The 14,891-nt window shown below is 49.7% G+C and overlaps 1 protein-coding gene across 8 annotated transcripts in view; it reads right to left on the reverse strand.

The window, feature by feature from the left end:
* Window positions 1-14,891, reverse strand: part of Ctbp2 (C-terminal binding protein 2) — a 133,854-nt gene that overhangs the window by 4,166 nt on the left and 114,797 nt on the right. For all 8 annotated transcript variants that reach the window (XM_034485982.2, XM_034485980.2, XM_076912129.1 and 5 more), the window contains 5 exons: window positions 7,973-8,127; window positions 7,595-7,739; window positions 4,708-4,914; window positions 794-1,008; window positions 262-392 (listed from right to left, as the gene is read on the reverse strand). In XM_034485982.2, coding sequence (XP_034341873.1) covers window positions 262-392; window positions 794-1,008; window positions 4,708-4,914; window positions 7,595-7,739; window positions 7,973-8,127 — 853 coding nt within the window. The remainder of the gene's footprint in view (window positions 1-261; window positions 393-793; window positions 1,009-4,707; window positions 4,915-7,594; window positions 7,740-7,972; window positions 8,128-14,891) is intronic.

Raw genomic sequence — 14,891 nt, forward strand, 5'->3', positions numbered from 1 at the left:
AGCCGGGCAATGGTGGCGCACGCCTTTAATCCTAGCACTTGGGAGGCAGAGGCAGAGGCAGAAGCAGGCAGATTTCTGAGTTCGAGGCTAGCCTGGTCTATAGAGCTTGTTCTAGGACAGCCAGGGCTACACAGAGAAACCCTGCCTTGAAAAACCAAAAAGAAGGTTCTTCAAATTCCAAGTGTCAGATCAGATGTGGAATTAGCCCCCTCCCACCCCGTCCCAGTAGGAAGCTAGAAGCACACCCAGCAGCACACATACCTGAAGGGCTCGGACTCATGGACATCCAGAGCAGCTCCTCGTATCCTGCCTTCTTTGAGGGCCTGAGCTAAGGCTTTCTCATCTACCAGGCCACCTCGGGCTGCATTCACAAGGAATGCCCCTTGCCTCATCTGCAAAAGAAAAGAAGCTGGCTATATCTCATGGTAGAGGCGGGAGGAATCTCTGGAACAGAAGCTTACAAGACAAAGTTGGGCAAGCTAGGAGCTAGCTCTGTGGGTCTGGTGTTTCTCCACTATAGGCAGCACTTCGGGGGAAGAGGTTTGGAAGTCTTGATCATTAAAGTAGACCAGGAGTATTTTCCTTCTTGACAGGACCACAAGGTACAGAAGGTTGTAACTGTGCTAGTCAAGTCACTTGCTTGTCTGCCTGAACAGATGGATGGAAGCCAGCTGGGTCCTAACCCCTATTACTGATTTGACCCAGGGACACTTCCCTGCAGTCTGCTGTGCCCACGGCAGTTGCAGTTAAACTGCAGCCAAGCTAAGTCTGAGCACATCTGCTTTCAAGTTACCTGTTTGATAGTGAAGTCATTGATGAGGTGATGGTTGTGCTCATTCAGATTGCAGTGCAAGGAGACACAGTCGCTCTGATACAGCAAGTCCTGTAGGGTGTAGACCCTTTGAACGCCTAGAGACCGCTCTATCCCATCCTGTAAGTAGGGGTCATAAAATATGACGCTGAATCCAAAGGCCTTGGCTCGAACAGCAACGGCCTGCCCTGTGCGACCTGTGCAGAGAGAGAATGTCCAGGTAAGTAAGGCCTGCAGATCTTGTGTGCTGTCCCCTTTAGCCCATGATGGACAAGAGATTATCATCTTTGCTGGAAAGTGCTACTGTGTTACCATGCCAAAGTAGAATGAGTCCCCTCAGACTGAATGTTTCTATCAGCCACAGGCTTTTTAAAAAACAAAACAAAACAAAACAAAACCAGCTTTATGTTATATGTCTATGGTCTGTGCATGTAACATGCAGGTACCCAGAGGCCAGAGGAGGGAAATCTGTGCTGGCAAGTCTTAGGTCAACTTGACACAAGCTAGAGTTATCTGAAGGGAGGTAATCTCCATTGAGAAAATGTCTCCCCCACAGGTGGCGTTACAGAGAGTTGTAAACTGCCCAGTATGGATGCTGGTAACCAAACTTGGACCCTCTGAGGGAACAGCACACAATCTTAGCTGACGAGCCAAAGGATTCTGTTAAATAATTATTTATCATGGACACTTTCAAACCAATACCCAGTTAGAATGTAATGGATGTCACATGTTCTTTCCTCAGCTCCAGACAGCACCAATATGCTTCCCTGTCCTGTTCTCTCACTTCTGTGTGGCAGGTTTAAGTGTCACTGTCGTTCCTTGTTGCTCTCAGTACATGAACATCAATGTTTCTACCCTGACCTCTGTTGGACTTGCCTCTCAGAGGGTTATGATGGTCAAAGCACCATTGTCCCTAAAGGTTGATAGATTCTGAAATGCAGTTTTAGCACGTAGTCTAGGATACTCCAAATCATATTATATGTCAGATAGTGGGCCACAAGAGCCCTCTGAACTCCAGAATGGCCATCCATTGCTCAAACCCACAGTTCCCTCCTTGACATCACTTCCTGTTTCACCAGTTTTTAGCATGACTGGATTTAGGTTTGACTGGATTTCCAGTAGGCAGACTCCAAAGTACACCTTATTTAAAACCCTATTCAACAGAGGCACAGTGCTGCATGCCTTTAATTCTAGCACCCTGGAAGCAGAGGCAGGTGGATCTCTGTGAATTTGAGGCCAGACTGGTCTACAGAGTGAGTTCCAGGACAGCCAGAGCTAGCTACGTAGTGAGAGACCCTGTCTCAAAAGACAACAGCAGAAACACACAACAATAATAAAACTGCCCAACAACAAGCCCCACCCCCAAACAACAACAAGACAATTCAAATAGATGAGCAGGTCAGTGTTGATGGCTCAGTGGGTAAAGTCCCAGCTGCCAGGTCTGACAAGGAACCCACATGGTAGAAGCAGAACCAACTCTGCTTGCTCTTTGACCTCCAAGTGTACTCCGTGGCAGGTGTGCACCCACATACAGATCCACATACAGTGTGAAGATGAGGACAGTTAGAAGGGAAGATGCAGCCGACAGTTAACCTGGTTGGTAGCACCCCACCCCCCACCGTGAAGGACTACTAAGGTCACTAAGACAGAGAGGGACAGCTGCAGTGTCGACGACGTCATCTCCCTTGGAAGACACAGCTGACCAGGAGCTGGACTAGCCACACCGCTGTGCGTGGCAAAGGAGCAAACAGGACTGGACAGTGGAAGGTGGCAGGAAGTGTGACGGAGACAGGGACTCAGTGACATCCTTGAAACATGGGATTGAGGACCCCACTATGTGGTCCATGCCTTAGAGGATAATGATTCTTTCTCCTAACTTTGGCCTGAGGCCTCTGTACCTCAGGAGGTGGCAGGAGCCCAGATTACCAATACAGATCTAAACACCCCATATGGACGGTGCCACTCTCAGTGAAGCTGCGTCTTATCGACTCACACTCAGGCTTTGACTGCTTTCTACTCTGACCCAGAGAGCTTCTTGTCTAACGCACTGTCAAAAATCACAGTCCCTGTAGACGGAAACCTAAGGGCACAGCCCGTGTTAAGACAAAACCCTTTTATTTGGCAGTACACACACAGGTAAGTGTAGACCGCCCCGGAGTAAAGATTAACTTGATGAGAAGTGTACTAATTTTTAATAAGGCACATTAAAAAAAAATGCCATAATGGTATCTACAACATTGTGTGCCAAATTAAAAACAAAATTAAGCAGGGCAGTGGTGGTGCACACCTTTAATCCCAGCACTTGGGAGGCAGAGGCAGGCAGATTTCTGAGTTCAAGGCCAGCCTGGTCTACAGAGTGAGTTCCAGGAAAGCCAGGGCTACACAGAGAAACCCTGTCTCTCTCTCTCTTAAAAAAAAAAAAAAAAGGAGGGGGAGAGAAAAAAAAAATCAAATCCTGATAGGCAAATACCTAGACAATTTTTATAAATGTGGCAGGCAGCTTGAGAGACCTCTGCTCAGTTCTGTGGCAGGTTCGTTCACACGAGGCTCTCTTGTTGCTTTTCAGCAGGGCTAAGAGGGTGCTGTTGGTCCCCACCAGGCTCGCTGCCGCTCTAATGGGGAGCCAGCAAATAGCCTTTTTTCCTATCTGTCCACTACAGCTCTGGGGGTCAGGGAGACCACAGCTGTGCAGAAAGCCAGGGAGACTGTAACAGCCATGAATATAGAGGAGCTAGCAAGGGAGCTGATAGACAGCTCATGTGCCGGGGATATCTGAAGGCCCTAGAAATGTAGACAGCTTCCCACAGGTTGGCTGGCTGCTCAGATCTGCCCACAGGCTCTACAGCCTCCCCAGAGAGCATCCTAAGCCACAAGAAGAGCTTCCAAATCAGGATGACCACTTTAGAGTCAGTCACAGGAAGCACCTGAGGATGCCAGCAGAGGGTGCTGCAGTGCTCACCCATGGAACCTGCATTGCTGAAGCCCTGTGGAACCTCTCACAGAGCTTTCCCCAGCATCTCATCACTTGAACTCAGACCCTGACTGCTCCAGAGGCCAGGGAGTCACGCTCTGGAGAAAGATGAGTGACCCTGGGATCATCCAGCAAATCGTCCCTCTTATCCAGCTGCCTCTCAGAAGCCATGACCCTCAGACTCTCAGCTAGCTCTGAGCTAAAGGTGATGCAAATTGAAAATGTTTTCTGGAAGCCAGAATTGAATTATCCCATGTGGTTCTCATGCTGCCCTTGAGTCTCAAGAGGTAGCAAGCATGTATCCCTTGCTGCCACCTCTAGTTACAGACCCAGAAATGGAGGCAGTGAAACCAAATAATTCCCTTCTTGTTACAGAGTAGATGAGTGGTGGCAACCAGCTAGGGGGCCTATTCCAGCTCACATGTGGGTAACAGCAACAGCACTGGTCTGCTTCCCATCACTGCTCAAACTTTCCTTGCCCTCACCCCCACCCCTCCCACCTCACTTACTGATAATGCCAGGGCCTTTGCTCAACTATCTCCATGGCAACAACCAGGTCCAGAAAGATCATGCCTTGTCCCATTCTCACAAGAGATTTTTAAGATGGTGGCCTGGCATTACCCTCAGGCTTGAATCTTTAAGTGGCTTCATGTTACTGCTGCCGGGTACCATCTGCATTCAGCAGCCTTCTGGACCCATGGGCCCAGGTTGCTATTCAAGCACACAGCCAACCCATTACCCTCTGCCCCGGGGAGATTTACCAAGCATACCCCTTTCCGTGACAGCAAAGGGTGCACTCCTACTGTGTCCCTGTCCAGCAACATAGAAACATTCTTGTAGAACAGGCTCAGATGTTAGCGCTGAGCAAGTTGACCCTTTACCTCCCCGCCCCCATTATACCAAACCCCTCTCAAAGGACACTTACCAAAGCCAATGAGGCCCAATGTTTCCCCTCGGATCCGAGCAGCTCCTGAGGCGACCTCTCGGATCTGTTCTACACTCTGTACCCGTGTGCCTTCTCGTAGGGCCTGGTACAGCCATGTGTTCCGACGATAGAGATTGAGGATGTGGCAGACTGTCGAATCTGCGGTCTCCTCCACGGCAGCAGATGGGATGTTGCACACAGCGATCCCTGAAAGGGCAATGGCCAAGCACAAGGTAAGTGAAGGCCCGGGATCCCCAAGCACCCTGCTTAGAAATGGAGGAGAGCCACTCCAGTGTCGAGGGTTGGTCAAGCATTCAGCAGACTGTTTCTGAAGCTCGGCAGGGCAGTCCTCACCACTGTATCCAAATCCTCCAAGGCCTTGAGTCTTAGCTCACTGACAGACCAACTCCCCCTTTTCCACCGCTGATATGAAGCCCAAAGGAGCTCTGGAGCAGACAAAAGCCAATGGGTTCTTTGGCCTCGGCTCTGCTCTAGCAGGTCTTAGAGAGTGGAGGGCCAGAATCCCAGACCTTTTCCAGAGCTGCAACAGTCATGGAGACTGCTTGAATCTTATGCAGTCTAATGCAAACATCAGTAGAAGGTGAGTCAGATCGTGCTGTGAGCCCAGCCATAGCTCAGTGCTGTCCTCAGCTGACCAATGACAGCCAGTGCTGCAGGTCCCCCTGTGATAAAGGCATGGTGAGACTGGGACATACAGAGGGAAAGCAGGGAAGGATGTCTGCTCAACCCAACCCACAAGGCACTCTTGATCCAGTACCCATGTGGAGAGGTGGGACCTACGTCTGGAAGCAAGTAAAGTTATAACGGGCATTAATAACCGAACAAGAGGAGGAACCATCTTGACAGAAATTGTTAGTTGGAGGTGGGTGTTCTGTAGGTACTTCAAAGAGTTCCGTGGACATGCTTTTCCTCAGGGTGATCTTCAAGTGTCGGATGGTTTAAATGTCCACAGAGAAAGGCCATTGTTACATGAGGCTACGAAGGAGCCACCATTAAATGGCTCCAAATAGCTAGACAGCTTTTTGAGGACTGACCAAGGGTGTTTCTCTACCTGTGTTATGCAGGCTCTCTGCAGGGCTAGAGTCAGGAGTGGATTTCTGAGCCTGTCTTGCCCTTAAGTGATGCCCCTGGTACACAGATGGTGGGCTGCACGTACAGTTACAGAAGGCTCCACACAGGTGCAGGTGAATTACTTGCTAGGTCCACTGTAAAGTGCACTGCTTCTGGACCCCCCTTCCGGAAACCGGGCATACCTGCCATTCCCTGCCTTACTAATCCAAAGGGTCCGCAGGCTGACTAACAAATGCAGAGATAAAGGACACGATTGAAGGGAAGTTAGTTCACTTGGTGTCTTTAACTATCCCCCACCTCCTGAGTAGAGGTCTTCTGAGCAGCTAGCTACTGCCCAGTCACTGTGAACCAGCACAGTGACGGCGTTAACATTCACATTCCGTCCGTGTGTGTAACTGGACTCTTTCCAGCTGGAGAAGAGAACAGGGGATGGCCTACCAGTGTGAGAGGAGCTGTGTCTCCCGACATTGTTCCAACTCAGCTTTGTTCCTGACAAGATGCCTGTTTTTAAACATAAGCATACCTGATTGTGCCACAGAAATGACACCTTTTCCTATTTTAGGAGACAGGGTCTCACTATGTAGCTAAGGCTAGCTTTAAACTTACTATGCAGACTAGGCTGGTCTCAAACTCAGATCTGCTAGCCTCTGCCTCCCTCATGCTGGGATTAAAGGTGTGTGCTACCACACGGGGAGCTAAACTCCTGTTTGCTGCCTCACATCACGTCAAAGAGGAACTCAGAGAAGCTATAACTGGAAATGAATGAAAGTGGCTGGCTGGGCTGGACAGAGGAAGACACCATTCCCCAGGACTTGGGTAGAAAGCCTGGAACTGAGTACAGCTGCTCCTCCTTTACCTGAGATGTCGCCTGTCTTCCCCTGTGAGGCTGTGCTGCCAAGGTACAGCTTTCTTTGCCCTGTTCTTACCTTAGGGTTCAGGTACATAAAAACAGCTTCCCTAAATGCAAAGAGACTGAAAACAAAAACAAGGGCCCACCTCTCTCAAAGCTGTGGGCTCAGACTGTGCCCAGAAGTTGGATTGAGGCTGCCTCAGCCACCAGCGTGGCAGGCATCTCCCTGTGCTATGGACAGACCAGTCAGGTCTAGATTCAGGCCTGGTGGAGAGATGACTGTGTGAGGCATTATAGACACCTGGCTTTCCTGTGCTAGGAGTGACAGGAGACTTTGGGGTGAGGCAGGAGCAGGTGGCAGGCCCAAGCGCATGCTATGGATGGCCAGGCTGCTGTGGCAGCCATCAAGTCTTTGGGTTTCCGCCCATTCTGAGTCATCTCTTATGAGCCTCATGAATAAGAGGTGGCACACTTCAGGCACAGACCAAACACTGGGAATCTGAGGCCACACTCCAAATGTGCCCCTAAGCCCAGACTCAGTGTCTTGGGTCTGTGCTGAGTTACACCAAGCCTCATGGAGGTGAACAGTGAGTCCCCTGTGCCATTCAGGTACCCCTCCTTCCTGTTTGGCTTTCTGCCTGTCATTCTATCTCTGGGAAACCCTCTGTACATGGGTGCCAGGCAATGGTCCACTTATTTTGGTGTGTTGACTGGGCCTTTTGGGGAGGAACTCACAAGGCTACTGCTTACCTCATCTAGACCTTCCAGTCCCTAACCCTTCTGGGAGTACTAAGGCAGGGGTGACGCTACAGTTGCAGGAGCAAGGGGGAGTAAGACTCCCTCAAGAATCAACCTCCAGGACAACAGCCCTGAATCCTGCCTTCTGCTCATTCTCCTGTCCACGGAGCATGGCTTCTGGGAATCCGGCAAAACTCTCTGACTCACCGAGCTCACCAGCAGCCTTGATGTCCACGTTGTCGTAGCCACTACCGATTCGAACTATTACTCTCAGGGCCTTGAACTTCTCCAGATCTTCCCTGGTGAGCGTGATAGTGTGGTACATCATGGCGCCCACAGCCTCATTCAACACCTGTCAGGGACATGAGTCACAGGTGAGAGGCCCGGGGCACCCATGGAGATTTGGTCAGCAGGCTTATGGGATGGAGACATGGCTGGATGGTGCCTTGATGGGCAAGTGCCTGAGGGTGGCAGAGTGGGCTAAGGACATCAGGAATGCCGTCACACAATGCACACCTGTGTATAACTGTGTTTACTGACATCCACTGGCCTGGAGGGACCCAGGTAAGGTAGGGTGTAACCCACCTTCTCATGGATTTCCTGAGTGGACTGTGCATCGCAGAAGGCCACGGTGGCCAGGTCCTTCAGGATAGGCATTTCCACAGTGCAGTCTCTGCCATCCAGCAGTGCCACTAGGGGGCGGGGGTGCAGGGGGCCGTTCATGATTTGGGGGCGGATACCTGTAAGGAGAGAGGAAAAGCGAGTTGAGTCCATTGTACGAAGGGGCTCGAGGGGACACCCTGACCATCTCAGTGGCCAATGCCAAGGTAAGCAGAGAGCACAGAAGCCTCGTGGCGTGAGCTGTGATGTCCAAGGCAGGATGGGACACAGCCTTATCAGTTAATGATGGTAGTGCTCCTAGATCACAGGTTTAATGACTGTAGGTTACCTGCAGGGCTCTGGCACTACGTCACTTCTAAGACTGGGGACAGACAGATACATAGACGCACGGGCGTGTGTGCACAGACAAATAACGAATAGGAGGACATTTCTGTAGCTCACTTGAATTGTCCCATAAAGTAAAACTCTGAGCTAGGGAGATGGATCAGCTGGTAAAGGCACTTGCCACCAAGCCTGATGACCTCAGTTTGACCCCCACAGTGTACAAGGAGAACTGACTCTCTAAGTTGTATTAGGATTTTCATGTGTGAATGAACACACAAATACAACCCAGGTCCTGGTTAAAAGTAAACAAAGAGGCAGCATGGAACTAAGTAGAGTCTGATACCTCCAAGTCAAACCCAAGACCCCAAGACTGCGGCCACACAACAGGGTCATTCACCTTCTTAGGGCACAAGCCTGCTGTCATGCCTCCCCATGTGCACCGGGTCTCCAAATAAACAAGAAACAGGCCAGCATAAAGTCACACAAAGGAAGCTTGCAGAGGTGCCTTTGTTCTGAAAGAACTTTTCAGAGAACTCCTAGGGCAAGCAGGCAGCCCTAGCCTATCATCCTGTGAAGTGAAGATAGGAAGGGCCATTCTGGAAATGGGATAGGGATGGTCCTAGTCTGTAATCCCTACGGTACTCAAGTCTTCCAGGATGCAGCCCAGCCCAGGCACCTTCCCCTTTAATTGTCTATACAGCAGACTGGGGATACCCACAGCACAGCCGCACCTGATCAACATCACTGCACCTGGGATCCCCTGCCCAGTGGGTTCCTGACTCTGTTATTCCCAGCCTCCGCTTGACTGGAGTCTTCACAGCCTCCTGCTCTGGACCCAGATTTGGGGACACTGTACCAGCCAGCTGTTTCCTTGCCAAGGAGATAAGTGTGATGGACTAAAATTGAAACAGGGCATCCTTCAGATATCCAGATAAAGTCTCACAGTAGCCTAACAGCTACACCATGTACAGGGAGATCGGTGGCCAGGGCTGTTGCCTCTCTCCCCTCTTGCAGAGGCTCCAAGCTGGGCTGTCTCCTTCCTCCTAGTCTGGTCCATCCTCTCAGAGGCTGCCCAAGGTATGGGAGAACGTGACTGTCCCTAGGTTAAGTGTTTCCTCAGATCCTATATGGAACACAGGCTGTTCTAGAAGCCATACGGTCTTTATGTGACCATTAAGGTACCCAAAGCAGGAGCCTTTTTTGCAAGAGCAAGCTCACCTTCAGGCCTCTGCCTCTTTGCTAAGGGGCATTTCCTTGACTAATGACTGATGTGGAGCTCATTGTGGGCTGTATCACCACTTGGGCTGGTGGTCCTGGATACAGGCTTAACCAACCATGGGAGCAAGCCTGTAAGCAGCATTCCCTCATGGCTTTTGCTTCAGTTCCTGCCCTGCTTTCACTCAGCAATGGATTGTGACCAGGCAGCTGTAAGCTGGAATAAACCCTCTCCTCCCCAAGTTGTTTTTGGTCCTGATGTCTCATCACAGCAATAGAAACACAAAGACAGCCCTCCTAACTGGACATTTGTAGATCCTCTTGTACCACACACTCCTCTGGTACTCTTACCACCAACCACTGCACGGCAGGTGACATTCTCACATCATACCCGTACAATCTCAGGACAGGCTGGGAGCCTAGAGCAGAGAGAATGTTTTTTTGTCTTGGTCTCAGGAGAGCAAGCTGGGGTTGGAAGGGAGATTGTGGACCACTGCAGACTGAATGGCAGTCAGATCCTGATGCTGGGGCATTCCCTCTGTGCGCCCGCTACCTACCTGAGAATCTCTGACCCATAAGTACAGTAAGGTGCCCAAGTGGTCCCAAGTGCTCTAACATCCTTCCACCCCATGCCCTCATTGGTCCACAGTTCTTATAATGGACAGGTTTGCCCTTTGAGTAAAAAGAGCCCTCAATGCTCCATCTATCCTTACTTAGTAGATCAAGGTGAGATACTGGAGATGGCTACTGTGCCCAGGTCACAGAGGGGCAAGTGAGGCGGCAGTGATCTCATACAGCTCTACCTGTCTTCATCTTGTGTTCAGTCAGCCATGGAGCACCACCCGCTAAGCAGATGAGCACCCAAGCTGAGTCACAAGATTGTGACATCAGCCCTGTCTTCTTCTTACTGAGGGCCAAACTCCTAGACATGGGGTTGGCAGGACCAGAACACACAGGTAAGAACTCCTATCTCACAGTCTATAAGAAGCTTGGCTTTAAAGGGGCTAATTGGTTGGGTCATTGCACCAAGTTTAGGCATAGATTTAGTAGTAATTTAAACCACCTCGCCAAGGGAGACAGCACCAGGGACAAGCCAGGGATCGAGAGTCATCCAGTGCATATGGAGTGGCTGAGAACCACCAACTAACATGTCCATCTGCAATATCAGAGCATGTATCTGTTACCCAGGTAACAAACTCCAGGTTGCCTAGCGATCATTTCCATTCCTGACTTGATCTTCTTTTTCTTTGGTGAATCTCATCCTTTGTTCTTTCCCTAGGCTAAGGTGGGTCCATGGTACATCTTGTTAAGGCTTGAGGTATGAGTCCCAGAGGACAATCTGCTAATAGCAGGGTAAAATAAAGGGAGGGGGCAGAGACCTATTGGCTGGGAAAGGGTGCTAAATAGGGGTGGCAGGGTAGGTGACAGGCGCTACCTGGAACAAGGTGTGAGGAGAACTGGGAATGTGTCCCCTGCATATTGGGGAACACAAAATCAGAGGCAGAGCCCCAAACACAAACAGCTACCAGCAGATTTCCCATCTCTTTCAACAATTCTGACAATCGGAACCATTTATAATATATTAGGTACATCTCACTGTAAACTACATTAACATGATACACACATAGCCCTCAGAGGTGGGGATCAGGCTGGCCACTGGCCTGGAGCCATGGCTCACTTCTTCAATAGCTAGGGGAATTTAAGGCTCGGTGCTTAATGAGGATTCCTTCCAAAAGAAGTTTAGGTTCCCAGTTACGAGACACTGCTCGAGGCTTTTACACGTTATCTAAACCCTAAGACTGACAAGGACCCGGCAATGCTGCCATTCTTCCCAGCCTTCCACATTGGGGAGACACCTGACCACACAAGGTGTTCAGTGACTATCCAAAATGGTAATGTGTCCCTCCATCTTCCCCAAAGACTTGCTCTGTCCAGCAACAATTAGGCTTGTTACAGGAACTTGGTCAGTGCCCTACTGCCAACGGCCTACCCAGCATTGTATGGGGGGCAGAGAGCTCCACCAGTCCCCCTGGAGTCAATTACTGGCTCGCTTCAGGATTGCCTCTATACCATATAGGCCTTGCTCATCTACATGGTATCACTGGTGCTGCAGCTTGCGGCCAGGCTGCTGCTGGTCCCTGGGTGTACTGCTGCTCAGAGTTGAAGCAGCTCCCAGTAGTGTTAAGTTAGAGAAAGCCAAAGACAGCACCAAGCCAAGATGTTCACATTTGGGCTGGCCACCTCAGTAAAGCCAGGTTCAAGGTTCCAAGGCCTTGTAGAACCCAAGTGACTTCCAGAGAGATGCTAGCAGCTTTCTGGCCACCTAGTTTCCCTGCCACACCATAGACAGGAAAGAAAAAAAAAAAAAAAAGCATTGTATTTCTGTATGACACTGCATATCCAGAAATGCACGGTCTCACCCAACATACAGACAAGAGCTACAAGCAGATGTGCTGTCAATTCCTTTAAGCTAACAGGATATTATAGATACATTATAGTCTAACCTACAGTTACATTAATATGACACACAGATGACCCTTGGTGCTTTGACAGGAAGGCCTGGAGCTATCTCCTGGCTTGGGATCCCATGGCTGTCATGCTTCCCAAAGTATTAGCAGGAAGAGAATGTGGTGATCCTGTCCCATGACCCTACCTTGTATTTCTGAGACCCACTTAGCATTTTTTGAATAATATATGTGTAAAGTTGAAGAAGGAAAAGGATCCATGTCTAAAAATGTGGTCTGAATCGGTTTCTATTGCTTGCAGATTAAGAACCTAATGGCAGAGGGTGGAGGGATGGGGCCCAGCAGCTAAGAGCACATGTTCTTGCAGAGGATGTCAGCTCCCTTCCCTGCCCCCACAGGGTGGCTAACAACCATTGGGAACTCCAGTTCTAGGAGCTGTGGCACCCTCTTGTGGCCTCTACTAGTACTGCCTGCACCTGATGCATATTCATACCCACACGAAGGCAAAAGCACCTATACATATAAAATAAATAAGAACCTAGCTGCTTCTGGAATTCTTTACTTTTCTGAGTTATCTCCAGTGTATGTTTATAAAATGTGAGCCTGCTCGCCCTGCTTCCCATTACAGGTGCCATCCGTCACCTGTCACTCTCTGTATACACTCTCACAAAGATGCTATCTGCCATTAGGACAGAAGATAGCCATGTACTCTGGAAGTCCTGATGCCTTATATTGGCAGAGCTGGGATCTAGAAGAATCAGAGACCAGGGAGCTCACAGGTGGCACTCAGACAGCCTCCTGTATCCTGGAATTCTCTAGATGTTTTCCATCAGCTGCCCTGACTTTCTGGGTTATGACAAAATGTTTCTAGATTAATCTGTTGTGCAGCAAAACCTAAGGGATGCACCCAGGAATGGCAAGGGTCAAGTCAAGGCAGTCAGACTGAAAGAAGTTAGTTCAAAAAGACTCCAACAGAGATTCCAAGATAAAAATGTACTGCCATAGGATGCTGAGTACCTGGCAAGAAACTGAGTCTGTGAATGGTCTCATCACCTGCTCTGGGGCCCGTGGGATGACCTTGGGAGGCCACTGAGTCATATAGGTAGGCTCCTAGCCCCACCCACAGGAGCACAACGCCAAAAGGTGGAACTCACAGGGAGATCTAGGAGCTCCTATAATCTGCAAGGTAAACGCCTCATGGGTCCAGTATCATAAGACAAGCTCCCCCTTTGGTATGGCCTTCTCCATGATTACATGGCCATTTTTCAATCCTCCTGGCCAGGCACAATTCCTTCATTTCTAGAAAATCAAGTGGAAAGAAAACCAGAACAGAATATGTTTGTGGTGTGTGTGTACAAAAGATAAAGCCATTCATCTATCTTTTGGATTATTTCACAATACAAACCCAACATTGGGACTTAGGTCAGATCAGGGGCTAGATACTGACATGTGGCTGGACCTTAAAGCACCACACACATGAATATGATCTGCCAACACATTTAAAACACACTGTAGAACTGCTTCCAGCCCACCTATGGCAGGATAGACACAACAGCAAAAGGATTCTGGGAGCAGTAAAGACAACTGGGGCAGTTGCAGGAGGCAGGGAACAGCCAGTTCAGAGAGGCTGTCTTGCTAAGAGTCACCACTTTATGTCACACCATTTCAAAGATCAGAAAACACCACTGTTATCAGAAACCCCAGCTTTGGTTGGCACAGTTCTCAGCTCACAGGCCTTGTGGAGTCAGTGCCTCCGCCCCAATGTGCACCACACCACAAGGCCTGTTGAAATATCCCTGCTATGTGCTAGTGACCTTGACCTTTCTTGTAATGAGGAAAGGGGCCTGAAGGTCAATGTTTATCCACCACAGAAACAAGTGGAGTCTGGAATGAAGCAAGGTCACGTGGGGATACCCCAGGAGAAGGAAGCAGTGACCACCAGGCCAAGCATAAGCAACCAAAATCAAGTGCAGAGCAGGGCAGTGGCCCACTTAGGATTCCAAAATCCCCTCAAACCAGAGGGCTAAACTGTGACAGATTCTGAGTGTACTATAAATGCCTACCATGAAGAACCACTGGCTGAGATGTCATCATTATTTCTAGAATGACCTACTAGGAAGCAAAAGGCAGGGCAAGGCAGTCTGGTCCATGGTGGGCCCCAGGAACAGGCATGGTGAGACTAGCCTACAACTACTGCAAAAACCCTGAGGAGCTTGTCGCCATGCCTTTCCAGAAGAGACTGAGGCCTTCTTAACTCCGGAGGCTAGAGCACTCTGAGACCAGGAGGGCAGGCTTCAAGCTGCTGGGGCTAGGGAGTTCTGGGAGAGGGACAGCCACAAGAATGCCCTAAGCAAGTTAGTTTACCTAATGCACCTTTTATTTTGATGTGTGAGGCTCCCAAGTGAGAACTGTCTAGGCTCCACCAATCACCCATCAGGTGCAAGGCAGCTTGCTGTTCCAAATACCTGACTGAGCCATGGTCGTGGGCCCTGCAGGCTTTCTGTATGACTGCCACTAACCCAGTCTGTATGTGTGGGAATGATGCCTTCCAGAGTGAAAGCAGAGTCCTACACTGGTGGGAAACACTGTTGTATTTTCAGTTCAGTAATAGGAGACCGAACTTAGACTACCCTGTCACCCCAGAAAGACCAGCATCTATTACTTAACTCGCCGCACACAGAACTCGAGTCGGAAATCTCCTCAGCTTGTCGGGGTGTTCACCCAGAGGCAAACGACAGATACTTTCCCTTTCCATGACTGCCTTGTCTGGGTGATTCTGACACTGAGATTCTACCACCTGCCACTCGCTAGCAGCTGTGGGTGCTATGGAATAAAGTGTCTCCTAATGAATTCCTTGTCACAAGAAGCCAGTCGGCACA

Source organism: Arvicanthis niloticus, chromosome 1, assembly GCF_011762505.2.
Source record: "Arvicanthis niloticus isolate mArvNil1 chromosome 1, mArvNil1.pat.X, whole genome shotgun sequence".
Taxonomy (NCBI): Eukaryota; Metazoa; Chordata; class Mammalia; order Rodentia; family Muridae; genus Arvicanthis; species Arvicanthis niloticus.